Here is a 26,503-nt window from a genome sequence, read left to right on the forward strand (position 1 = left end):
GGTTTTCTCAAAGTTCATCCACTCATAGGCCTATCAGTACATGTGTAACAGCTTAAACATTACGAAACTTCTATTCGATTAAATAAACCTCACGTAATTCGACACTCTCATAGCTCACAGGACAGATTTTAGGGTGGAGTAAATTCTCTTTTTTCGCCTCTTCCTCTCTGATTTGGTTCATTACGAAATTCTAGTGGCCATGACTGAATTCAAACCTGAGTTGGTTTCTAGATGTGGTTTTGTGTGTGTTTGCAGGTGGGAAGAGTTAGCCAATCTTTTTTTTTAGCTTCAGCTAACCATGGAACCATGTGACCATGTAAAAATTGGTTTAACTTTGGATAGCCTATCTCTGGGGATAGTTAGGGACCGTCAATAAATGACACAATGTTAATGACGCAATATTTTCATGTTGCACACATTTTTGTTGTCTCATTAAATGCGCTCAATATTTGAATATGAATTTCTACAATTTATAGTTGCTTTGAGGTTTTTAAGGTCATTGAAATGTGGAGCTTTTGACCTTTTTAAATATTGTCCAGTGACCATTGTGTAATTTACTGATGGTCCCTAATTAGCCCCATAGTGATATCGAATGTCAAACCAAATTGACCATGGGCATTATAATTGATGGTGCAGCCAGCTGTGGGCATGTGGGCAGGATTAAAATTAACCCAACCCATAGAAAATTGTTATGGTACCCTTCATTCTGTGACATACAATATTTTCTAGCATCTCCAGATCTCAGTTTTGGATGAGATTGACTTTATGACCAAAATTATCCTGTTTTACACTTTGTAGTCAATAAATGTTTCTGACTAATAAATGTTTCTGACTCATGTTGATGCCATATATGGCAGTTTCAAAACAAGAGGTTGATTTTTAGGGGCAGTCGCTCTTTAAAAATGTTTTAAAGCTAATTTCCTGCAATTCTACACATTTTGCCATGGTTTATGCTACGTTAATATGATGTCTGAGTGAGAATGACTAACACAATCAATGGGGGCTCCCTGGAGGTCAGGGCCCTGGGCAAGTGCCCAACATGCTCGGTAAGTATTCGGCCATAATTACTACAAGTTTAGATAACTGGCTAAACTAACTACCAATCTAAAAATTCTTAGCTGACATGGCTAATTGAGTGACTGTCAGTGAGTGACATAAGAAAAAAAACTGCCAAATGATACATAACCAAATATCAAAATTGCATCTAGTGTATTCTACTATTCTTACTCTCAATAGTAATTTAAGACCCCAGCACTGAAGATCAGTGGTAAGGTCAGGAGGTGGGTCAAATCAGCCCTGTAAAGCAAATGGTCTACTCTAGTGGCCATGACTTCACCCACACAATTGAATGGAACATTCATTTGGACTGTATCTCCATGGCTTCATCGGGAGCACTTCCAGGTTACAGTAGCAATGTAAGGCAGGGGTTTTGACATAGGCATCACACCATTCAGGACCATAGGCTAGGGCAGTGGTCAGGGCTTGACAATGGAGCACTGGTCACGGTACCACTCAGCTGTAGGTCAGGGGGAAGGCACTTCATGTTTATGATTTAACCGACCTGGAAGACCAGGTGTGTTAAATTTAGGCAATCGATGAACTGATCAAATCAAAATAAAATAACATTTTATTTGTCACATGCTTCGTAAACAACTGGTGTAGACTAACAGTGACATGTTTACGGGCCCTTCCCAATAATGCAGAGAAAAAGAGAAATCATAGAGAAATAATAACACAAGGAATAAATACACAATGAGTAATGATAACTTGGCTATGTACACGTTGGTCAGGTGTGGTGCCTAGTTGGAACAAAATCCTGCAGTACCTGCAATACTCCAGGAACAGGGTTGCCTATCCATGCTGTAGGTGGTCAGTGACTGCAAAACAAGTGGCAACTGACACCTGACACTGTGTTGTATCTATAGAGAACCTATAATTCACTTCAACTCCATTTGCTCTATTTCATTTTGTCATTGTATCATTCTCATTTGACTGATTCAAGTCAGTGTCTTCATTTAATTGCATCACATCCGGCCGTTATTGGGATAGGGCGGCACACAATTGGCCCAGCGTCGTCTGGGTTTGGTCTGGGTAGGCCGTCATTGTAAATTAGAATTTGTTCTTAACTGACTTGCCTAGCTAAATAAAGCTTCAATAAATAGGCCCAATCCCATTGTCTTTGTTTAAGATGTGTGGGGAAGAATTAAATAAATAATATAATTATGATTAAATGTATGGTTTACTGTAATTTACTGACATTTGGATGCCGTGTGAGGCAAGTAGACAGAACAAGTCCAACCAGTTGTGACCTCCCAACAGTTGGGAAACACTGCAGTTTGAGGAACATTGGAAAAGGGTGCCCTCTGCTGTCTATAATAATGCTAAAATTAAATAGTTTTAATAGGGATTCTGTCTTTCTTTTTCTATTTTTCTGTTTCTCTCTCACTAAAATACAAACATCAAGGTCACATGTTATTGAATTAGACAAAAAACAAGACAGCATATTTTCTATTTACAAACTGTAATAACACTCTCTCAAAAGCCTTACTAAGAAAACAACAATGACGACTTTGAACAATGGCGTCAGACTCCTACAACGTTATGGACTGTCTTGATTATTTTTTATTTGTACACAGTCTGGACACATTTTACCATCTAGACAAATGCAACACTATTTTTCTTCCTAAACCGAGTGAAAGAGCTCCAACTCTACATTCAGTTGTGTTGCTCTGTGGCTGACCCTGTGCCTCTCAATGTGTGTTCTATTCTATTCAGATACATGAGTAGTTACATGAATGCATGGTTATCTGTTCTACCTTTGGATGATGGGGGTAGACAGACACTAGACAGGGACAGGGTGAGCAGGGTGGGATGGGTTAGAGGAGAGGGTGTCTGGGTTCACTATGGCAGACAGTCTTGGGACAGACAGACGCTAGGCTGCAGGGGTGCCAGTGTTACTGACAAGGTCCTGGTGTCACATGATGCCAGGATGGGGTAAACAGGGTCAAACAAAGTCAGGTTACAGGTGTCTGTCTGTCTGTCTCTCCGTCTCCCCCAGACTGGCAGACTGACTGGAACCAGGAAGGTGACTTGTGTCATTTCCAAAAGAAAGTATAAAATAAAATAAAACATACGAAGTAACTGCAATAATTATCCGGAATATGTCATCTCTTTTATATGCCGTCGTCCACTTTGTGGACTAGCACCCTTTACAAACACAGAGACCCTAAATTTGAGCAGCAAGGTGCCTAAGTGCAGTGGTGGAAAAAGTACCCAATTGTCATACTTGAGTAAAAGTAAAGATACCTTAATAGAAAATGACTCAAGTAAAAGTGAAAGTCACCCAGTAAAATCTTACTTGAGTAAAAGTCTAAAAGTATTTGGTTTTAAATATAGTTAAGTATCAAAGTAAGCGTAATTACTCAAATATACTTAAGATTCAAAAGTAAAAGTATAAATCCTTTCAAATCCCTATATTAAGCAAACCAGATGGCACCATTTGCTTGTTTAATTTTTTTTTTCACGGATAGCCAGGGGCACGCTCAAACACTCAGACATAATTTACTAATGAAGCATGTGTTTAGTGAGCCCGTCAGATCAGAGGCAGTAGGGATGACCAGGAATGTTCTCTTGATAATTGTGTGAATTAGACCATTTTCCTGTCCTGCTAAGCATTCAAAATGTAACGAGTACTTTTGGGTGTCAGGGAAAATGTATGGAGTAAAAAGTACATCATTTTCTTTAGGAATGTAGTGAAGTAAAAGTTGTCAAAAATATAAATAGTAAAGTACAGATACCTGTGAGGACAGATGCTGTGAGACAAGAAGCAAGTACAGGGAGTGAACATTTAATGAATAACGGACATGAAACGAAACAAGGACAGCATTTGGACAGCATAATGACAATATGCTGACACAGGGAACAGAGTGAGTCCAAATTGCACAGGTGCACGTAATGATGGTGACAGGTGTGCGTAACGAAGGGCAGCCTGGCGCCCTCGAGTGCCAGAGAGGGGGAGTGGGAGCAGGCATGACAATACCAAAAAAAAACGACTTAATAAGTAGTACTTTGAAGTATTTTTACTAAGTACTTTACACCACTGCCTAAGTACAGAGACCAAGGTGTATAGGGAGAGATGGGGAAGAGATAATGGGGTTGAGGCACAGAGGGGAAAGAAGAGGTTTGAGGTGTACAAAGAAATGGAAGATTTATACAGGCAGTAAGTAGTATGGGAAGGGAACATTTTGAAGTAACAGTTGAAGAGAGTATAGAGAGAGAGAGTAGGAAGAAAATATAATTGTATTACATTGGTATAATAGTCGATTTAATAATCTGATGTTACTGGAGGAGGTGTGAGCGGAGAGTTAACGTTAATAAATGAGGTACACTGGTACTGATAACATACAAATGAATCCATGGTCGACCAATAACACAATGGAATTTAGTATGTTGAGCCCAACTGATCCAATAAGAGACTAATTGGAAACCATGGAGACAACAGGAGTGTGTTGACATTGAGACATATTGATCAATATGTCAAAGCACTCTATGCCTGAGGCAATTTTAGAGTAAAAACAGAGAGGGATTACCATAGAGAGAACGATAGAGGGGAGGGGTTGCACTGTAGTCTCCCCTTAGCCTTGCCGGGGGTGTGACGCTGCGCCTATCTGTCTGATCTGGTTTGCTATCGGCTTTTTATTGATCACAAGCTGGGCGAGGGTAAGGAGGAGTTGTTTGATTAGATGCCCCTGGTGGTGCTGTGTGTCTGTGGCCCGTGGTCAGTCAGTCTGTTGACTAGTAATACCGTTACATCCTGGGACCAGTTCCCAGTCCAGCCCAGTTAACACCAGACAGTACCAAAACACCCTGGACCAATCCCAGTCCAATGCTTAGCATTCAGTCTAACGGTAAAACATTTTTTATTCACTAAGCAGTCTCAGCACTGTTAGCCGTACATACAGTACAGTAGAACAGATGTTTCTGTGTGTTCAAAGTCCCACACAATACAATCAATGCACCAATTAATGATATAGCAACACTAACTATAGGTTGAAAACAAATGCCAAACTATGTGTTGATGGCAAACACTTAATGTGTTATTTGTGTTTTAGCTATACATTAAAATACACAGTGAAAGTAATGTCAGCCGAATTCAGGTAAATCCAAAATGATAGTGGATCAATCCTTGCAATATCCCAATGCTATCGTACAGTCCGTTTGAAAACCATAATAGAAAATAAATAATAACACTCTCTGATCCTGTTGAGGTGTAAGTCAATCCACAATGTCAAATAAAGCAATCCTTGATCAAAAGGTAATGCTCCTGCCATAGGTAATGCCCCACGCAGTGTGCTGGGGACAGGCTGTAGTGGTGGTGGTGTGTGTGTGTGTGGGGGGGTGCACGCGTGTGTGGGGATGCGCTTGTGTGCGTCCATGCACCCATGTGTGCGCGTGTGTGTGTGTATGTGTGTGTGCCTGCTTTGAGGACAAGACTGTCAGAAGCTGGAGTGTGGTGTACGGACCTGGGGCCCATTAGGCTCCCTCTCAACAACAGGCCTGCTGGGCGGCTTACGGTAAGTGAGCCGGTGACGGAAGTGTCCGCTGAGCAGGATGTAGATGAAAGGGTTAATGCTGCTGGCGGCGTAGCTGAGGCACACTGACAGGTAGTAGCAGGTGTAGTAGGCCAGCGTGGGCCGCCGCAGTGTTAAGTTGACCAGCTGGAGCATGTGATAGGGCCCTACGCTCACCAGGAAAACCGCCACTAGGACCAGAACCATCTTGGTGAGGCGGATGGCTCGCTCCCGGGACTGGTTGTTAGTACTGAAGCTGAGGAGGGGAGAGGAACCAGGGCTTAGTGACAATAATGACCAGCATAGAAGCATAAATCAACAAGTCCCTCCTGCATTAGATAAGTCATCCCCATATTTTTTTCTAATATTTTGGTTTACTGAGAGGATAACCTTGTCCTCAGGCTCAATTTCTACCCACAGAGAGAGAGACGGCTGATGACTAGATTACTGAGGGGAGGTTATGGTACCGTTAGTTTTCTCCAGCATAGAACTGTTTTAATGTCATTTATTATTTAGAACACCCACCAAAACCTGTCATTTCATACCTGTGGGCATCTCTATTTCTAGTGCCTCACATTTACTGTATCCAGTACCTCTGTGTGTCTCTGTGTCTATATGTAACTATCAGCCTCTGACACGGTTGATAACCGCGACTACGTTTCTGCCACTAGAGATAATGGCCACGCTCTCTGCCACTAGAGGTACCATAGGCTCTCGCCCTGCCCAGGGTATGACGTTATCCAGCCGTGCTCTATGCACGCCCACGTGTGCCCGCTGGGCAGCTGCCAGCGGGCACGACTCACCGCCGTTCCCTTTTGTTCTTCAGGTACATCCTCCAGGTATAGCACAGGATCAGCATGTAACAGGTGATGATAAGGGGCAGGGGCAGAAAGAAAGACGTGATGGTCTGATATAGGGTGTACCTGAGGAGAGATATATAAGAGAGAGAGAGAAAGAGAGAGAGAGAGAGAGAGAACATGTGTGTCAGCTTGCAGTAGCTAGCACCATCCTACTGGGAAAAAACTAGATGAATCAATGTTGTTTCCATTCCATATAATTTCAACCCAAAAATGTGACGAATGTTGCATCAACGTGGAAAACTAATTGTATTTGCAGAAAGTAAAGGGCATTTCATCTGAACCTAAATGGTTACAGTTTTTGTTGAATTCACGTTAACCAAACAACTCAACCAAATGTCAATCAAAACTAGACATAGAACCGATGTCTGTGCCCAGTGGGATGTCCCACTGCAATGAATACATTTGATCATTAGATAGAATGTAGTTTACTATCCACGCATAGTCACTTTAATAACTCTACCTGCATGTACACATTACCTTGACATTGACTCTGTACCGTTACCCCCTGTATATTATACCGTTACCCCCCGCTATTGTTATTACTGCTGCTCTTTAATTATTTGTTATTCTTATCTCTTACTTTTTTGTTGTTGGTATTTTCTTAAAACTGCATTTCACTGTCGTATTCCTGTTGTATTCGGCGCACGTGACAAATAACATCTGATTTGATACCAGTTAAATTGACATTTGAATTTCTATGAATAGTTTCTGCAGGAGTCCAGTAAATTCCCAAGCCAATAACATGTGTATGGTTTGTCTTCTCATTAGTATGGGAAGTGTTGGACTTTAATGGATGACCTGATGTAGCCCATAGTCTGTGATTGCATTCCTACTTATGAAGCTAGTTGGGGGGAGGGGGGGTTGAATAAGGCATTGGAGTAGAGCGGGTATTTCCAAACTTGGGTCCGCGCAATGCCGTCGGGGTACGGCAAATAAAAATGTGATTTGCATGTTTTTTTTTAAACAAAAACAATTCTTCACATTTTCAAACAGTACATTTATATTTTCCAACGGGGCTATACATTTGGGTGAGTTTTTTTTTCTCTCCTGAGTAGCCTTGTTTCACTGCCAAAACTGAAACCATCTAGTGTTCAGCGAAATAACAACACAATGTCAAATACAGGTAGCCTAGTCATATAATTAACATCCGATCACATTAACCATTACTCTCTCGTGGGAAACCTTCACTCTTGCGCAGTCATTTAGAAATGAAACATGACAATTTGAAAAAATAAGCCACGAGAGTTTTTTGAGCGAGAATGAAGATGACTTTCGAGTAGTAAGACATGTATTAAAGCAACATATACCATTAATAAGAAGGGGCTAGAAGCGTCTTATATGGTGAGCTACCGAGTGGCCAGGACAGGCAAGCCACATACTATTGTGGAGGACTTAATTCTTCCTGCTGCCGCGGATATGGCTAGAACAATTCTGGGAGAAAAGGCCAAAAAACTATGCAGACAATGCCTTCATCAAACAACACTGTTTCACAACGCATCAGTGACATGGCAGGAGATGTTTTGAAACAATTACTGCTTCGCATACAAGCCAGTGAATTATATGGGCCTGGCACAGCTCCTGGTACATATCCGTTAGGTTTATGGGGGGTCAATTAAGGAAGGCATCCTCTTCTGCAAACCACTGGAAACAAGGACAACACGAGAGGATATTTTTAAAGTACTGGATAGCTTTGTGACATCAGATGGACTTTGGTGGTCAAGATGTGTTGGTATCTGTGCTGATGGCACAAAAGCCATGACAGGGAGACATAGTGGAGTGGTAAGGCGCGTGCAAGCAGTTGCTCCTGACGCCACTTGGGTACACTGCGCATCCACCGAGAGGCTCTTGCTGCCAAGGAATTTCCTGACAGCTTGAAAGATGTTTTGAACACTACAGTGAAAATGGTTAACTTTGTTAAAGCAAGGCCCCTGAACTCTCGTGTATTTTCTGCATTATGCAATGATATGGGCAGCGACCATGTAACGCTTTCACAACAGAAGTGTGCTGATTATCAAGGGGCAAAGTATCGACACATTGTTTTGTATTGAGAGACGAGCTTAAAGTTTTCTTTACTGACCATAATTTTCACTTGTCTGACCGCTTGCATGATGATGAGTTTCTCACACGACTGGCATATCTGGGTGACGTTTTTTCTCGCCTGAATGATCTGAATCTAGGATTACAGGGACCCTCCGAAACTATATTCAATGTGCGGGACAAAATTGAGGCTATGATTAAGAAGTTGGAGCTCTTTTCTGTCTGCATTAACAAGGACAACACACAGGTCTTTCCATCATTGTATGATTTTTTTGTGTGCAAATGAACTCAAGCTTTCGGACAAGGTCAAATGTGATGTAGCGAAGCAGCTGAGTGAGCTAGGTGCACAATTACGCAGGTACTTTCCTGAAATGGACGACACAAAGAACTGGATTCGTTATCCCTTTCATGCCCTGCCTCCAGTCCACTTACGGATATCTGAACAAGAGAGCCTTATCAAAATTGCAACAAGCGGTTCTGTGAAAATTACATTTTATCAGAAGCCACTGCCAGATTTCTGGACAGGGCTGCGCTCAGAGTTTCAAGCACATCCTTCTCATTAACGCTGTGGTGAGTTATTCACCATTTTTGATGGACAAATAAGGTTTTATATGTAAGATGGCTAAATAAAGAGCAAAATTATTGATTATTATTATATTATTATTTGTGCCCTGGTCCTATAAGAGCTCTTTGTCACTTCCCACGAGTCGGGTTGTGACAAAAACTCACACTCATTCTTATGTTTAATAAATGTATCGTATAGTCTGTGTGTGGCAGGCTTACAATGACGTCAAAAAACAACTTTTGAGAGTGCACTGACCCTGGTGCTAGAGGGGGTATATACAGCTGGAGGTTGAATGTTTGAAGGGGTACGGGACTATTAAAAAATTGGGAACCAGTGGAGTAGAGTATCATGATATAGAGACCAGCATGACTCATCTGACCTCTGACCCCACCAGACAAATATACATTGACACCAAGTTCTATTAACATCCTATCTCGTATTAATTTTAACATTGAACATTTATTTCAAGCGCAAACCAACAACATGATTTCATGGACTGGTTTACCCCATGTTGAAATCATGTTAGTCAACTCAATGAAATATCCACCCAAATTCAATGTTGATTTGATGTCATGTCAGGGTTGTGACCTTACCAGAGCACCTCTTTGGGAGTGACCAGGTTCATGGAGCAGCTCTCCAGTCCGTCAGGGAAGCGAATGACTTTGGAGTGGACCCAGGCGGGAAGGACCATGACAAATGACACCACCCACACAAACAGGTTGATCCAGATTGTCTTAGAGCGGGTTCGGATGGTCATCAGACGGAACGGGTGCACCACCGCCAGGTACCTATGAGACAGTTGATAGATCAATGTGAGGAACTGACCAATTAAACCGTTTTAAGGGGAAATCTGACAAAACTATGGTTGTCTGTTAATGCGAAGCATAACAGTGAAACCTAATTTAAAAGCCAAAACGCTACATGTGAAATGCAAAAAGAGCACCAAGAGGACGTGACATGGGTTGTTAGGGAAGTGCCATGACAACAGGGATGTATTATCTGTGAGTGGGAGTAGATGACTATGTATTATACCACATTATCCTGTTTCTTTTAGACATTCACACACAGACAAATGGCTCTCTGTGTTACCCATATAGTTAGAGATAACAGGATACAGGATCGAATGACTGGACCCAGGATTCAGACCTTCAAGGGTAACAGAATGGGATTTAATTGCCTGCAAGTTTAGTTTAAATTAGTCCTCATTCATTTACATGTATATTAAGTGAGTAACAATACAGTGAATTTAGATCTGGTCCTCTGATAAAATCTGCATCAGTACTTGAAACCAGGAAAACCAGTAAGTGTATCAATGCTCTTGTCAATGCTTTTGTCAATCAGACCAACCTCCAAATCAATTTCTTAATTGCCTTAATAAGCAAGCTGTATTACACACTATTCAGATAAGAAGAACAGCAGCAGTAGCAGCACTACCATGGTCTTCATGTATGTCAGTGGTACATCATTCACAGAAACATGCCGATTTAATTATCTATAGGATGCAACAGCTGGAGTGAATGTATGGTTTCCTCTTCCAATTGTGTTATCATAAGAGCGCAAAACTGGCCCTAAATGTCAGTGACACTATATGCCACAAACATACATCCCCATTAAATAACCTCATTTCTATCCTTGCAGACATCGACCGACAACACAACAATCTATAGAAGGGTTGGTTGTTTAGCAACAAAACCGACGCGTGCACAACCGTGGGGCAAAACAGACAAGGTTGGCTTTAGAATGTTGACAACATGTAAATGATATTTTGTCTCCATTGTTTATTGAAAACATAATACATCTGCACAATGATCACTTGTTGCCTCTCAAATACGTTGTTAAAGTCGTTGGTTAGCTAGCTAGCGAATTTGAGCAATATTAGCATTTGACAAGAAATCACAACAACTTACGGACTTCTGCTCCATTGCAGCGTGCACATTGTTTTTGGGACGTTGTCAGCCAACCAATCTACACAAAGTCAGGTAGGCTCACTATGTTACTATCTGTAATACAGTGCAGATGAGACTGTAGAGTGAGAGTGTGTAGAGATTGCGGGTGAGATGATTGAGTTGTCATCTTGTGCTGGCTCGGAACGAATGGAAAGGGAACTTTGATCATGAGCAGAACAGTTGGCTAGAAACGATTGTCAGTGGGTTCGGCATCCAACTGGCATATCTTTAATACCCAGGCGACACAGACTTGGAGGCCGCTACGCTATCAATTATACAACTCAAGCCATGACACCATCTGCATATCACTAGAAACAGGGTTAAAGAAAACCCATACATGATTAAACTTCCACAAATCTGTTTGTTGTTCCTAATCTGAGCCAGATATCACTTTTAAGAAGTTGAGGGAAATGTATTTCCCCTCCAAGTTATGCTACTGTACCTCGTCTGGCATTTTGTATGCAATTTGTATAAGAGTGAATTTAACAAAAACCAGAGTGAAACGTCTAGAAATGTCCCTGGATTGGATGGTAAATCAAGTTTAGAAAGTGTAACAGCAATTTGGAACACTAAAGGACATTATTGATTACGTACTTTAGTTTTCTATGGATGTAAAAATAGGAATCCAATCACAGACGTCATGGAATGTAGAGTGTATGGTGTATTCGTATCACAACGCCTGTGAACGGAAATGTTAGGAACAGTACTGTACGTAATGCACTACAGTGGAGTGTTAGCCTGGCTAATGGGTACACCCATTTGAATTCCTATCACTTTTTGACAGCACCCCTTTTGATTTGAACGAAACCTACATATTTGCCCATTGTCGAAGTGCTCAGAAAGTGACTTTTTGGACCTGAATGCAAAAGCTTTTAAGAGATAAAGGTGCTCAAAAATACCCTATTTTTGCATACCCCACCACACCATGAGATAAACGGTTGAGATTGATATCATTTAAATGCTTAGAAATAGGGTTGTCAAACAATTTTCTAATAAAAAAAAATCACTTGGGAAGCCAAGCCCCCCCAAAAAGCTATATTACATGTGTTGTGATAATTGTGTTGTTTTCACTATAACCTGTTAGTTCATATGCCTTTGCGACCGTGATATATAGGCCTAAGGCCGAGACAATAAGAAGACAGTGGCACACCTTTGTTTCATCACAAAACCAGAGAGCAACCTCTGTCCGGTGAAATCCACAAACCATATTGCATGTAACAAACAGTTCAAGCAAGTTAGCATTTTCGGACTACTAAACAACTATTGATTTTTCATGGGCAACGATGAACCAGCTAGTTAACTTTAGCCTACTAAATCTAGCTACATATTGAACTTCCATCCTCTCAGGCCAGGGGCACAATGTATGAATTTAAGTTTGGATCAGAATCACCGTTATACTCATTGGCCAGTATGGAGAATTAAGTAAAACCACAAGTCCAAATCCCTATCTCCATCCATGGCTAATTTAGGAAAGGGTCAAGTTTAGCTAGCTAGCCACCGGAGGACAACAACACAACGAGATGCATGTTTTTTCTGTCAATTACATTTTGCTCTCGATGTGATGTGATTGGTGTGAAGCCAAATCCAAACTGGCTTCCCTTGATATTTTCTTTGGTGCCACAGGACCATTCACAGGTGAGCTCACTCAGTTTAGCTCAATGCTGATTGGTTATTAGAGATTAAAGACACATTATTTTATATGTTTTTTTTCTTGGTCAATATTTTGGAGAACATGTTTTGGCTTCCCTCGACTCCATTATTAATACCCACCACTGCAAATGTTTTTGTTGTTGAAATTTCTACTTTCAAATGGTACCACAAAGATGGTGGAAGTCCACTCATCAGAGAATGTTGTGACATGAATGGGAATATCTCTTGTTTTAAATAATACTTTCAATCTTCCATAGGAAACATAGAGAAATATAGATAATAGCATAGACATGACTATTTAAAAAAATATATTGCTCTTGTACTATTTTCACAAGTATGTGGTAAGATTTCACAACTCTAAGTATAAAAATCAAAAGGCTGTTTTTTTCTTTACTTTAAAAACACTTTCAAATGACTAAGTACGACACACTTAATCACATAGTAACTTTTTCACCAAACCTAATCAATGATTCATCTAGAAATACTTTTCACAATGCAATGCTCACAATACCCTTTCATATGATTCTCAAAAAGTAATACAGCTGCACCAGAGAGCATCCTGACCGGTGGCATCAACGCCTGGTATGGCAACTGCTCGGAATTAGAACAGAAGGCGCTACAGAGGGTAGTGCGTACGTGTCAGAGGAAAGCCCTAAAAATGGTCAAAGACTCATGTCAACCAAGTCATAGACTGTTCTCTCTGCTACCACACGGCAAGCGGAACCGGAGCACCAAGTCTAGGCCCAAAAGGCTCCTTAACAGCTTCTACCCCCAAGCCATAAGACTGCTGAACAATTAATCAAATGGCCACCCGGACTATTTTTATTGACAACCCCCCCACCTAGATTTTACACTGCTGCTACTTGCTGTTTATTATCTATACATAGTCACTTTACCCCTACCTACACTACCGTTCAAAACTTAGACATTTCTCAACGCCAACAGTGAAGAGGCAACTCCAGGATGCTGGCCTTCTAGGCAGTTCCTCTATCCAGTGTCTGTGTTATTTTGCCCATCTTAATCTTTTCTTTTTATTGGCCAGTCTGAGATATGTCTTTTTCTTTGCAACTCTGCCTAGAAGCCCAGCGTCCCTGAGTCACCTCTTCACTGTTGACGTTGAGACTCGTGTTCTGCGGGTACTATTTAATGAAGCTGCCAGTTGAGGACTTGTGAGGCGTCTGATTTTCAAACTACACACTCTAATGTACTTGTCCTCTTTTTCAGTTGTGCACCGGGGCCTTCCACTCTTTCTATTCGGGTTAGAGCCAGTTTGCGCTGTTCTGTGAAGGGAGTAGTACACAGCGTTGTACGAGATCTTCAGTTTCTTGGTAATATAAAATACTTATTTTCCACCATAATTTGCAAATAAATTCATTAAAAATCCTACAATGTGATTTTCTGGATTTTTCCCCCCTCATTTTGTCTGTCATAGTTGAAGTGTACCTATGATGAAAATTACAGGCCTCGCTCATCTGTTTAAGTGGGAGAACTTGCACAATTGGTGGTTGACTAAATACTTTTTTGCCCCACTGTATACACCAGAATGTTATAAAGAGTGATCAGATTAATTGTAATTTATTGCAAAGTCCCTCTTTGCCATGCAAATGTACTGAATCCCCCCCAAAATTTCCACTGCATTTCAGCCCTGCCACAAAAGGACCAGCTGACATCATGTCTGTGATTCTCTCGTTAACACAGGTGTGAGTGTTGACGAGGACAAGGCTGGAGATCACTCTGTCATGCTGATTGAGTTCGAATAACAGACTGGAAGCTTCAAAAGGAGGGTGGTGCTTGGAATCATTGTTCTTCCTCTGTCAAACATGGTTACCTGCAAGGAAACACGTGCCGTCATCATTGCTTTGCACAAAAAGGGCTTTACAGGCAAGGAAATTGCTGCCAGTAAGATTGCACCTAAATCAACCATTTATCGGATCATCAAGAACTTCAAGGAGAGCGGTTCAATTGTTGTGAAGAAGGCTTCAGGGAGCCCAAGGAAGTCCAGCAAGTGCCAGGACCGTCTCCTAAAGTTGATTCAGCTGCGGGATCGGGGGACCACCAGTACAGAGCATGCTCAGGAATGGCAGCAGGCAGGTGTGAGTGCCTCTGCACGCACAGTGCGGCGAATACTTTTGGAGGATGGCCTGGTGTCAAGAAGGGCAGCAAAGAAGCCACTTCTGTCCAGGAAAAACATCAGGGACAGACTGATATTCTGCAAAAGGAACATGGATTGGACTGCTTAGGACTGGGGTAAAGTCATTTTCTCTGATGAATCCCCTTTCCGATTGTTTGGGGCATCCGGAAAAAGGCTTGTCCGGAGAAGACAAGGTGAGCGCTACCATCAGTCCTGTGTTATGCCAACAGTAAAGCATCCTGAGACCATTCATGTGTGGGGTTGCTTCTCAGCCAAGGGAGTGGACTCACTCACAATTTTGCCTAAGAACACAGCCATGAATAAAGAATGGTAACAACACATCCTCCGAGAGCAACTTCTCCCAACCATCCAGGAACAGTTTGGTGACGAACAATGCCTTTTCCAGCATGACGGAGCACCTTGCCATAAAGCAAAAGTGGTAACTAAGTGGCTCGGGTAACAAAACATTGATATTTCGGGTCCATGGCCAGGAAACTCCCCAGACCTTAATCCCATTGAGAACTTGTGGTCAATCCTCAAGGGGCGGGTGGACAAACAAAACCCCACAAATTCTGACAAACTCCAAGCATTGATTATGCAAGAATGGGCTGCCATCAGTCAGGATGTGGCCCAGAAGTTAATTGACAGCATGCCAGGGCGGATTGCAGAGGTCTTGAAAAAGAAGGGTCAACACTGCAAATATTGACTTCATGTAATTGTCAATAAAAGCCTTTGACACTTATGAAATGCTTGTTATTATACTTCAATATTCCATAGTAACATCTGACAAAAATATCTAAAGACACTGAGGCAGCAGACTTTGTGAAAATTAATATTTGTGTTATTCTCAAAACCTTTGGCCACGACTGTATATACAGTTGAAGTCGGAAGTTTACATACACCTTAGCCAAATACATTTAAACTCAGTTTCACAATTCCTGACGTTTAATCCTAGTAAAAATGCCCTGTCTTAGGTCAGCCACTTCATTTTAAGAATGTGAAATGTCAGAATAATTGTAGAGAGAATAATTTATTTTAGCTTTTATTTCTTTCATCACATTCCCAGTGGGTCAGAAGTTTACATACACTCAATTAGTATTTGGTAGCATTGCCTTTACATTGTTTAACTTGGGTTCAAACGTTTTGGGTAGCCTTCCACATGCTTCCCACAATACGTTGGGTGAATTTTGGCCCATTCCTTCTGACAGAGCTGGTGTAACTGAGTCAGGTTTGTAGGCCTCCTTGCTCGCACATGCTTTTTCAGTTTTGCCCACATATTTTCTATAGGATTGAGGTCAGGGCTTTGTAATGGCCAATCGAATATCTTGACTTTGTTGTCCTTAAGCCATTTTGCCACAACTTTGGAAGTATGCTTGGGGTCATTGTCCATTTGGAAGACCCAGTTGTGACCAAGCTTTAACTTCCTGACTGATGTCTTGTGATGTTGCTTCAATATATCCACATAATTTTCCTCCTCATGCCATCTATTTTGTGAAGTGCTCAGACTCCCCCTTTTCCTCCAAACATAACAATGGTCATTATGGCTAAACAGTTCTAATTGTTTCATCAGACCAGAGGACATTTCTACAAAAGGTACGATCTTCGTCCCCATGTGCAGTTGCAAACCGTAGTCTGGCTTTTTTATGGCGGTTTTGGAGCAGTGGCTTCTTTCTTGATGAACGGCCTTTCAGGTTATGTCGATATAGGACTCGTTTTACTGTGGATATAGATACTTTTGTACCCGTTTCCTCCAGCATCTTCACAAGGTCCATTGCTGTTGTTCTGGGATTGATTTGCACTTTTTGCACCAAAGTACATTCATCTCTAGGAGACAGAACGCATCTCCTTCCTGCGCGGTATGATGGCTGCGTGGTCCCATGGTGTTTATACTTGCGTACTATTGTTTGTACAGATGAACATGGTACCTTCAGGCGTTTGGAAATTGCTCCCAAGGATGAACTAGACTTGTGGAGGTCTACAATTTTTGGGGGCTGATTTCTTTTGATTTTCCCATGATGTCAAGCAAAGAGGCACTGAGTTTGAAGGTAGGCCTTGAAATACATCCACAGGTACACCTCCAATTGACTCAAATTATGTCAATTAGCCTATCAGAAGCTTCTAAAGCCATGACATAATTTTCTGGAATTTCCAAGCTGTTTAAAGGCAGTCAACTTAGTGTATGTAAACTTCTGACACACTGGAATTGTGATAGATTATTGAACTTAAAATTCACTCTGTCTATAAACAATTGTTGAAAAAATGTATTGTGTCATCTAACCAACTTGCCAAAACTATAGTTTGTTGACAAGAAATTTGTGGAGTGGTTGAAAAACAAGTTTTAATGACTCCAACCTAAGTGTATGTAAACTTCCGACTTCAACTGTATGTATGTATGTATGTATGTATGTATGTATGTACACTGCTCAAAAAAATAAAGGGAACACTTAAACAACACAATGTAACTCCAAGTCAATCACACTTCTGTGAAATCAAACTGTCCACTTAGGAAGCAACACTGATTGACAATAAATTTCACATGCTGTTGTGCAAATGGAATAGACAAAAGGTGGAAATTATAGGCAATTAGTAAGACACCCCCAAAAAGGAATGGTTCTGCAGGTGGTGACCACACACCACTTCTCAGTTCCTATGCTTCCTGGCTGATGTTTTGGTCACTTTTGAATGCTGGCGGTGCTTTCACTCTAGTGGTAGCATGAGACGGAGTCTACAACCCACACAAGTGGCTCAGGTAGTGCAGTTCATCCAGGATGGCACATCAATGCGAGCTGTGGCAAAAAGGTTTGTTGTGTCTGTCAGCGTAGTGTCCAGGGCATGGAGGCGCTACCAGGAGACAGGCCAGTACATCAGGAGATGTGGAGGAGGCCGTAGGAGGGCAACAACCCAGCAGCAGGACCGCTACCTCCGCCTTTGTGCAAGGAGGTGCACTGCCAGAGCCCTGCAAAATGACCTCCAGCAGGCCACAAAAGTGGCGGGTGGTGGGTGGCAGGACACAATGCAGACAGCCCGGTGAGCCAATGTGCGGGGGGCACTGGTTGGTCTGGCCAATTGAGGTAGTAGTTCATGTATAGTTAAAGTGACTATGCATATATGATAAACAGAGTAGCTGCAGTGTAAAATAGGGGTTGGGGGGGGGGGGGGGGGGGGGGGTACCTATGTGAGAATGCTGTTCATTGACTAGAGCTCAGCCTTCAACACCATAGTGCCTTCCAAGATCACCACTAGGCACAGGACCCTGGGTCTGAACTCCTCCCTGAGCAACTGGGTCCTAAACTCTCTGACGGGCCGACCCCAGGTGGTGAAGGTAGGCAACAGCACCTCCACCATGCTGACCCTCAATACGTGGGCCCCACAGAAGTGCATGCTCAGTCCCCTCCTGTACTACCTGTTGACCCATGACTGCGTGGCTATGCACGTCTCCAATTCAATCATCAAGTCTGCAGACAACACAACAGTGGTAGGCCTAATTACCAACAACGAGACAGCCAAGAGGAAGGTGGTGAGAGCCCAGGCAGAGTAGTGCTAGGAAAATAACCTCTCAATCAATGTCAACAAAACAGAGGAGCTGATCGTGGACTGCAGGACACAGCAGAGAACACGCCCCATCCACATTTAAGGTAGCTATCAACAAAGTCAGTGCTGGTAGGGTGTTAGTTTACAAAAGACCAGTGGTGGCTGAACGGAGTACTCGGGTTGGGGTGTAGGGTTTGAGCAGAGCCTGAAGGTAGGGAGGGGCAGTTCCTCCTACTGCTCTGTATGCAAGTACCATGCACTTGTAGTGGATGTGAGCTTCGACTGGAAGCCAGTGGAGTGTGCGGAGGAGTGGGGTGACAGGGGAGAACTTTGGAAGATTGAACACTAGGCGTGCTGCGGCATTCTGGATAAGTTGCCGGGGTTTGATCCTTGCCAACAGCGAATTGCAGTAGTCCAGATGGGAAATATAAAGTGCCTGTATCAGGACCTGCGCCACTTATCATGTGAGGAAGGATCGGATTCTACAGATGTTGCAGAGCATGAACCTGAAGGAGTGAGTCACTGCTTTGATGTTTGCAGAGAATGACAGAGTGTTATCCAGGGTCACGCCAAGGTTCTTTGCCCTCCGGAAGGGGTACACTGTGGAGTCAACCATGATGGAGAGGTCTTGGAGTGAGCAGGACCTCCCCGGGAGGAAGAGCAGGTCTGTCTTGTCGAGGTTGAGGCCGACAACCTAGCGGAGATATCTTCCTGGCACGCAGAGATGTGTGTCGCCACCTGAGTGTCATCCGCAGAGCAATGATAGGAGAGACCCTGTGAGGATTTTTATTTAACCGTTATTTAACTAGGTAAGGCAGTTAAGAACAAATTCTTATTTACAATGACAGCCTATTACAATGACAGAGGATATGACAGAGCCAAGTGACTTGGTGTATAGAGAGAAGAGGACAGGGCCTAGAACTGAGCCCTGAGGGACACCAGTAGTGAGAGTATGTGATGCAGGCACAGATCTTCTCCACGTCACCTGGTAGGAGCGGCCTGCCAGGATACAATCCAAGAGTGTGCAGCGCCTGAGATGGTGGAGAAGAGGATTATGTTTACATTTGATATTTTAGTCATTAAGCAAACGCTCTTATCCAGAGCGACTTACAGGAGTGAGTGCATACATTTTCATTCGTACTGGTCCCCCGTGAGAATCAAACCCACAACCCTGGCGTTGCAAGTGCCATGCTCTAACAACTGAGCTACACGGGACCATGGTTCACGGTGTCGAAGGCAGCGGATAGATCTAGGAGGATGAGAACAGAGGAGAGAGAGAGTCAGGATTGGCAGTGTTTGGATTGGATTGGCCGTCTCCGTGACACAGAAGAGCAGTCTCAGTTGAATGACCCGTCTTGAAGCCTGACTGGTTAGGGTAAAGAAGATTGTTCTGAGAGAGACAGTGAGAGGGTTGGTCAGAGAAAGCACACTCAACTGTTTTGGGAAAAAAAGGGATACCAGCCTGTAATTCTTTCGTCAGAGGGGTCAAGTGTTTGTTTCTTGAGGAAGGGAGCGACTCTGGCATTTTGAACCTCACGAGTCGCACTCTGGAGAGAGTAGAAAGACCTCAAGGCGTAGGGTAGTGACATGTGAGTGAGACCAGTGGACTCAATAGTCTGAGTGAATATGCTGATATATAAACTCAGCAAAGAAAGAAACTGCGTTCATTTTCAGCAAACTTAACATGTGTAAATATTTGAATGAACATAAGATTCAACAACTGAGACCTAAACTGAACAAGTTCAACAGACGTGTGACTAACAGAAATGGAACAATGTGTCCCTGAACAAAGGGAGGGGGGGGGTCAAAATCAAAAGTAACAGTCTGTTTCTGGTGTGACCACCAGCTGCATTAAGTACTGCAGTGCATCTCCTCCTCATGGACTGCACCAGATTTGCCAGTTCTTGCTGTGAGATGTTACCCCACTCTTCCACCATGGCACCTGCAAGTTCCCAGACATTTCTGGGGGGAATGGCCCTAGCGCTCACCCTCCGATCCAACAGGTCCCAGACGTGCTCAATGGGATTGAGATCTGGGCTATTCGCTGGCCATGGCAGAACACTGACATTCCTGTCTTGCAATAAATCACGCACAGAACGAGCAGTATGACTGGTGGCATTGTCATTCTGGCGGGTCATATCAGGATGAGCCTGCAGGAAGGGTACCACATGAGGGAGGAGGATGTCTTCCCTGTAACGCACAGCGTTGAGATTGCCTGCAATGACAAAAAGCTCAGTCCGATGATGCTGTGACACACTGCCCCAGACCATGACGGACCCTCCACCTCCAAATCGATCCCGCGCCAGAGTACAGGCCTCGGTGTAATGCTCATTCCTTCGATGATAAACGCGAATCCGACCATCACCCCTGGTGAGACAAAACCATGACTCGTCAGTGAAGAGCACTTTTTGCCAGTCCTGTTTGGTCCAGCAACGGTGGGTTTGTGCCCATAGGCAACGTTGTTGCCGGTGATGTCTAGGCTTACAACAGGCCTACAAGCCCTCAGTCCAGCCTCTCTCAGCCTATTGCGGACAGTCTGAGCACTGATGGAGGGATTATGCGTTCCTGGTGTAACTCGGGCAGTTGTTGTTTCCATCCAGTACCTGTCCAACAGGCGTGATGTTTGGATGTACCGATCCTGTGAAGGTACATTACACGTGGTCTGCCACTGCGAGGGCGATCAGCTGTCCGTCCTGTCTCCCTGTAGCGCTGTCTTAGGCGTCTCAATGTATGGACATTGCAATTTATTGCCCTGGCCACATCTGCAGTCCTCATGCCTCCTTGCAGCATGCCTAAGGCACGTTCACGCAGATGAGCAGAGACCCTGGGCATCTTTCTTTTGGTGTTTTTCAGAGTCCGTAGAAAGGCCTATTTTTGCTGAGTTTATTTATATTTTGGACTCTGACATTGCTCGTTCTGATTTCTTAATTTCTTGTTTAGAAATGTTTTTCTTTTTGGATATTTTAAACTAGGTATTACTGCACTGTTGAAACATAAACCTTTCACTGCACCTGCGATTACATCTGCAAATCGTGTACGCCACCGATAAACTTTGATTTGAACTGACTATACACTTTTTTATTTTTTATTTTTATTTTATTTTTGCATTTTCCAATTAACATTCAAGACAAACGTGAAAAGATATTAGACAACAATAGGACAAAGTGACAGTAACAGATGAGCGTAACAAAGAAAGAAAAAATAAAACAAATTATAGTTATATATACAAACATACAATAAAAAAAATTATAATGAGACATTGGATCATATCGTATCAAACGCTCTACCTATCGTAGGCTACATATTATACATTACGTGTGAAACATTATATAAGGATAATATATAGAGATTCATTCAATGTGATGTGGGGGGAGATTCTCCATATAGTCAATAAAAGGTTGCCAAATTCTGTAAAATGTATTTAACTTATTCCTCAAGCGGTAAGTAATTTTCTCCAGTGGGATACAACTATTAACTTCTGAAAGCCACATTGCAACTGGCAGGGGGGAATCCAATTTCCATTTCAAGGCGATACATTTCTTGGCAATCGCTAGCAATATTTCTGTTAGCTTTATAGTATTGCTTTGCCTAAGATTGGTGTTAGTAAAGTTGCCCAGTAGACAGACCTCCGGGTCTAAAGGGAATGCAACCCCATGAATTGAGGATATGGTATCGCATACCCCCTGCCAGAAACCGTGTAGTTTTGAACACTACCAAGTGGAATGGAGGAATGTTCCTTCATCTGAGCCACATCTAAAACATAGGGAGGAGATATCAGGGTTGAACTTGTGCAGTCTAGATGGGGTGATATAGAGCTGATGGAGGAAATTAAACTGGATCAGTCTGTATCTGGAGTTCAATGTGGATGTAACACCATCCCTGCATAGGTCACTCCATAGACCCTCATCAAGATCAATACCCAGATCTTTTTCCCATCTAAGTCGGGGTTTATCTAGCCCAGGCAGTGTTAGTCCTGACATAAGAGCATCGTAAACACGGGAAATGGTCTTGAACAGTGGTTGGTCTGCGTGGCAGAGTTGTTCAATAGGTGACATCTTAGGTAGGTTCCATTGTCCCTTGAGAGACACCCTAATAAAGTTTCGTAGTTGTAGGTAGCTAAAGAAGTCCCTGTTAGGCAAGTGGTATTTCTGTTTCAGCTGATCAAAAGACATAAGAACTCCCTCCTCGTAACAATGTTCCAGAAGAGTGATCCCCTTATCAGACCATGGTCTAAAGTTACTATTCTGGAAAAACATAGGAATCAATCTATTGTTCCATAAAGGGGTTTTAGGGGAAAGGAATCCCCCTCGTTTGAACAGCTCATGCAGTTTGCACCATGCCAGGACAGAATGTATGATTAAAGGGTTGTCTGTGATGGTTTTTATAGATTTTCTGTCCCATTTGTAAAACAATTCTGCCCCAGTGTCATCAATTACCTCAAGCTTTTCAATGTTCAACCATGAGGGAGAGGGACCCTTGTCAAACCTCTGAGCCAGAAACCTAGACTGTGCTGCCCAGTAGTACATTCTAAAATTGGGGAGGTTTAAGCCCCCTTGACTGTAATCCAGGGTCAGTTTATCCAGGCCAACCCTTAGGGGTTTTGCCGTGCCAGATAAACCGTCTGGTCAGCTTGTCGAGAGAGGAAAAGAATGCTGCGGGAACAGGGATTGAAACAGATATAGAAATCTGGGCAGGACATTCATTTTATTTACATTGATTCTACCCAGTAGAGTGAGAGGTAAGTCCATCCATTTACAAAGGTCACCCTCCACCTTCTGCAACAAACTGGCCAGATTGAGTTTATAGAGGTTGTTCAGGTTACCATCCACCATTATGCCCAAATATGTGAAGCCCATAGACGACCATCTAAAAGGAAACTTGTGCTTGATGGTATGATGGTCAAAGACAGACAACGGTAAGATTTCGCTTTTATCAAAATTGACCTTATATCCAGAGAAAGAACTATAACACTGTAGTAGGATCTGCAAGTGAGAGAGGGAGTGTTCTGGGTTTGTTAGAAATAAGATAAGGTCGTCCGCAAAGAGTGATAATTTATGGGTATGGGGGCCCACCTCAAAGCCATGTATGTCAGGGCACGTTCTAATAGCCTCAGCCAACGGTTCGATGGCGAGGGCAAAGAGGTGGGGGCTAATTGGGCAGCCTTGTCTGTTCCCACTATAGAGAGGGAAAGAGGAGGAAGTAATCCCATTGGTAGCAATCCTAGCTTTAGGAGATTTGTAGAGTGATTTTATCAAATTTACAAACACGGTACCTAAACCAAACTTTTCCAAGACGCGAAAGAGGTATGGCCATTCAACCCTATCAAAGGCCTTTTCAGCGTCGAGGGAGACTGCGACACTAGGTATTTTGTTTTTGTTAGCAAGGTGAATTATATCAAAGAACCTTCTGAGATTATTGGAGGACAATCTATTAATTATGAAGCCAGTCTGATCTGGATTGACCAACAGGGGAAGACATGACTCCAGTCTCTTAGATAGCATCTTGGTGACCAGTTTACAATCTGTGTTAAGGAGAGAGATTGGTCTATATGAGGCGCACTTTAGTGGATTTTTCCCTTTCTTGTGGATTACAGTAATCACTGCTTGAGAGAAAGACTCTGGAAAGCAGTTGTCTTCCCTGGCTTTTTTGAGTACCTCCATAAGGTAGAGGACCAACAGCTCCCTAAATGCTTTATAGAACTCTGGAGGGAAGCCATCCTCCCCAGGAGATTTATTAGAAGGTAAGGATTTAATGGCCTCCAACAATTCAGGAACTGAGAAGTGTTCACTCAGGCGCTCGCTGTCTTCCCCTGACAGGCATGGGAGGTTGAGAGAGGAGAGAAAGGAGTCGATCTCTGATAGATCATCGCTTGATTGGGAAGTGTAGAGGTCTTCATAGTATTTCTTAAAAGTATTATTAATTTCAGTAGGGTCGAAAGATATCTCATTAGTAAGAGTTTCTATAGCATTAATTGTCCTCTTACTTTCCTCTGCTTTCAGTTGCCATGCCAATACTTTGTGAGCTTTCTCTCCAAGCTCGTAATAACGCTGTTTTGATTTAGTGATGGCCCTCTCAGCTTGATATGTGTTCAGAATATTATATTTCAGTTTTTTATTTACCAAAAGCCTGTATAGATCTTTAGTCGGGCCTCTTTGGTAGGTTCTCTCTATCTCTGAGATTTCAGATTCAAGGGCACTCAGTTCCGCACCGTGTTCTCTTCAGTCCTTTAGTATAGGAAATTATCTGTCCCCTCAGATAGGCCTTCAATGTGTCCCAAAGAATGAAACTGTCAGGAGCGGAGGGTTTGTTTGTCAAAGTGAAAATATTGATCTGCTTTTTGATGAATGCACAAAATTCAGGTTGCTTTAGGAGTGTAGAATTTAGTCTCCATCTATATGCTCCATTTACCTTGGTAGGAATGGAGATTGATAATACCAGGGGAGAATGGTTACTAAGCAATCTGGGGAGATACTCGACATCTAACACTCTATGAAACAGTTGTGTCGATAGTAAAAAGTTATCTATGCGTGTGTGTATCTTGTGTGGGTGTGAATAAAAAGAGTAGTCCCTATCCTGTGGGTGCAACTGTCTCCAGATGTCTAGTAAATTGAGATTTTTCATGAATGACATGGTGAGCTTGCTGGCTTTGGTAAGAAGTCAGGGTTTATCAGAGGACCTATCAAGAACTGTATCTAAACAAAAATTAAAATCTCCTCCAACCAGTAACCATCCTGGTGGTGCTTGAGCAACCTGAAGGAAGACATTCTGAATAAACATATGGTCATCGAAGTTAGGAGCATAGATATTCAATAGGGTCCAAGACTCTGAAAACATATGCCCCTGCACCAAAACAAACCTGCCAGAGGGATCAGAGATGGTGTTGTTGACGCAGAAGGGGATGTGTCTACTTATCAAAATTGCAGTTCCTCTTGCTTTGGAGTTAAAAGAGGACGCAAAAACTTGTCCTACCCATTCCCTCTTCAATTTCTTGTGTTCACTGGCTGTAAGATGTGTTTTTTGTAAAAATACAATGTCAGCCTTTAATTTCTTAAGGTATGTATAGACTCTCTTCCTTTTAAATCGGGCTGTTAAGACCTTTTACGTTGAATGTGACATATTTTAGTGGATTAAGCATAGTTGGGTTTCAAATATGTAACTGAATGGAAGTCTATCATATGTAGATAGTTAGGAAATGTTTCAACTTTGGTTTGAACACAGAAGTGACCTATGTGTCTCTTTAGGAAGGAAACAATAAACATAGAAAAAAGGGGAAAAAAATAAAGAATCCCACCCACCCCGATTGTTAGACTTAAACCACAATCCCAACAATCAAACATGAATACACTTGTAGAGATACGTTGCTGCTCGCTTTCCATCTTGCTCTTACTAGCTAAACCTTGGCGTAAACTAAAACCTGCGAGCTCTCTAAATTGAAAACAAACGTTGTGAATAGACATTTATGGCTGAATATTTACTGCCCACGGTAAGGGCTGCTTGAGTCTCTTTTCGAAAGATTAACATAAATGAGGGGGAAAGCAGTGGGCGTAAACCCACTTATTTGCTTCGCCCAGTGATATGGACTAAACCAAAATATACTCTCCTGTAAATGTAATAGAACTCACCCCGGAAAGATACGGTTAGTTGAAAATATACAAATCAATTATAGCGACCGGAGGATATCAGCGGTTCAGTCCGGATAAGAGAAAACAAACAAACTGCATCTTATCCCCCAAAGAGACCGTCCTGGCTCAGACGTTGCTCAGTTCTTTGAGAAAAGTGTACACTTCTCCCGGTGTGTTGAAGAGATGGCTTCGGCCTTTGTACTGAACTTTCATCCGCGCAGGGTGGATGAGGTAGCCGGTGATGTTCTTCTCCTTCAGTGCTTTGGCGGCAGGTCTGAATTGCTTGCGACGTCTTGCGAGATCCGCGCTCATATCCGGGAAAAGGCTGACCCTCTTGCCATCAATGGTGATGTCCCCTTTGGCTCTTGCGAGTTGCAGTACCTTCTCTCTGTCTTGGAAACGGAGGAACCTGATCAGGACGGCCCGTGGGGGCTCATCTGGCCGGGGTTTCGGCGCTGATGTTCTGTGGGCGCGTTCGATTTCCAGTGGCTTGGTGAAGTTGATTATGCCTAGGACATCCGGGATCCATTGAGTGAAGAAACGGACCGGGTCACGACCCTCGCTGTCCTCTTTCAATCCCACCGCACGGAT

General features: G+C 42.7%; 1 protein-coding gene across 1 annotated transcript in view; it reads right to left on the reverse strand.

Moving 5' to 3' along the window:
• Positions 1-5,495: 5,495 nt before the first annotated feature.
• Positions 5,496-26,503, reverse strand: part of LOC120031575 (melanin-concentrating hormone receptor 2-like) — a 34,673-nt gene continuing 13,665 nt past the window's right edge. Inside the window, exons 3-5 of the mRNA XM_038977384.1 lie at positions 9,626-9,820; positions 6,374-6,493; positions 5,496-5,820 (exon numbers count right to left, since the gene is read on the reverse strand). Coding sequence (XP_038833312.1) covers positions 5,496-5,820; positions 6,374-6,493; positions 9,626-9,820 — 640 coding nt within the window. The remainder of the gene's footprint in view (positions 5,821-6,373; positions 6,494-9,625; positions 9,821-26,503) is intronic.

Source organism: Salvelinus namaycush, chromosome 37 (assembly GCF_016432855.1).
Source record: "Salvelinus namaycush isolate Seneca chromosome 37, SaNama_1.0, whole genome shotgun sequence".
Classification (NCBI taxonomy): Eukaryota; Metazoa; Chordata; class Actinopteri; order Salmoniformes; family Salmonidae; genus Salvelinus; species Salvelinus namaycush.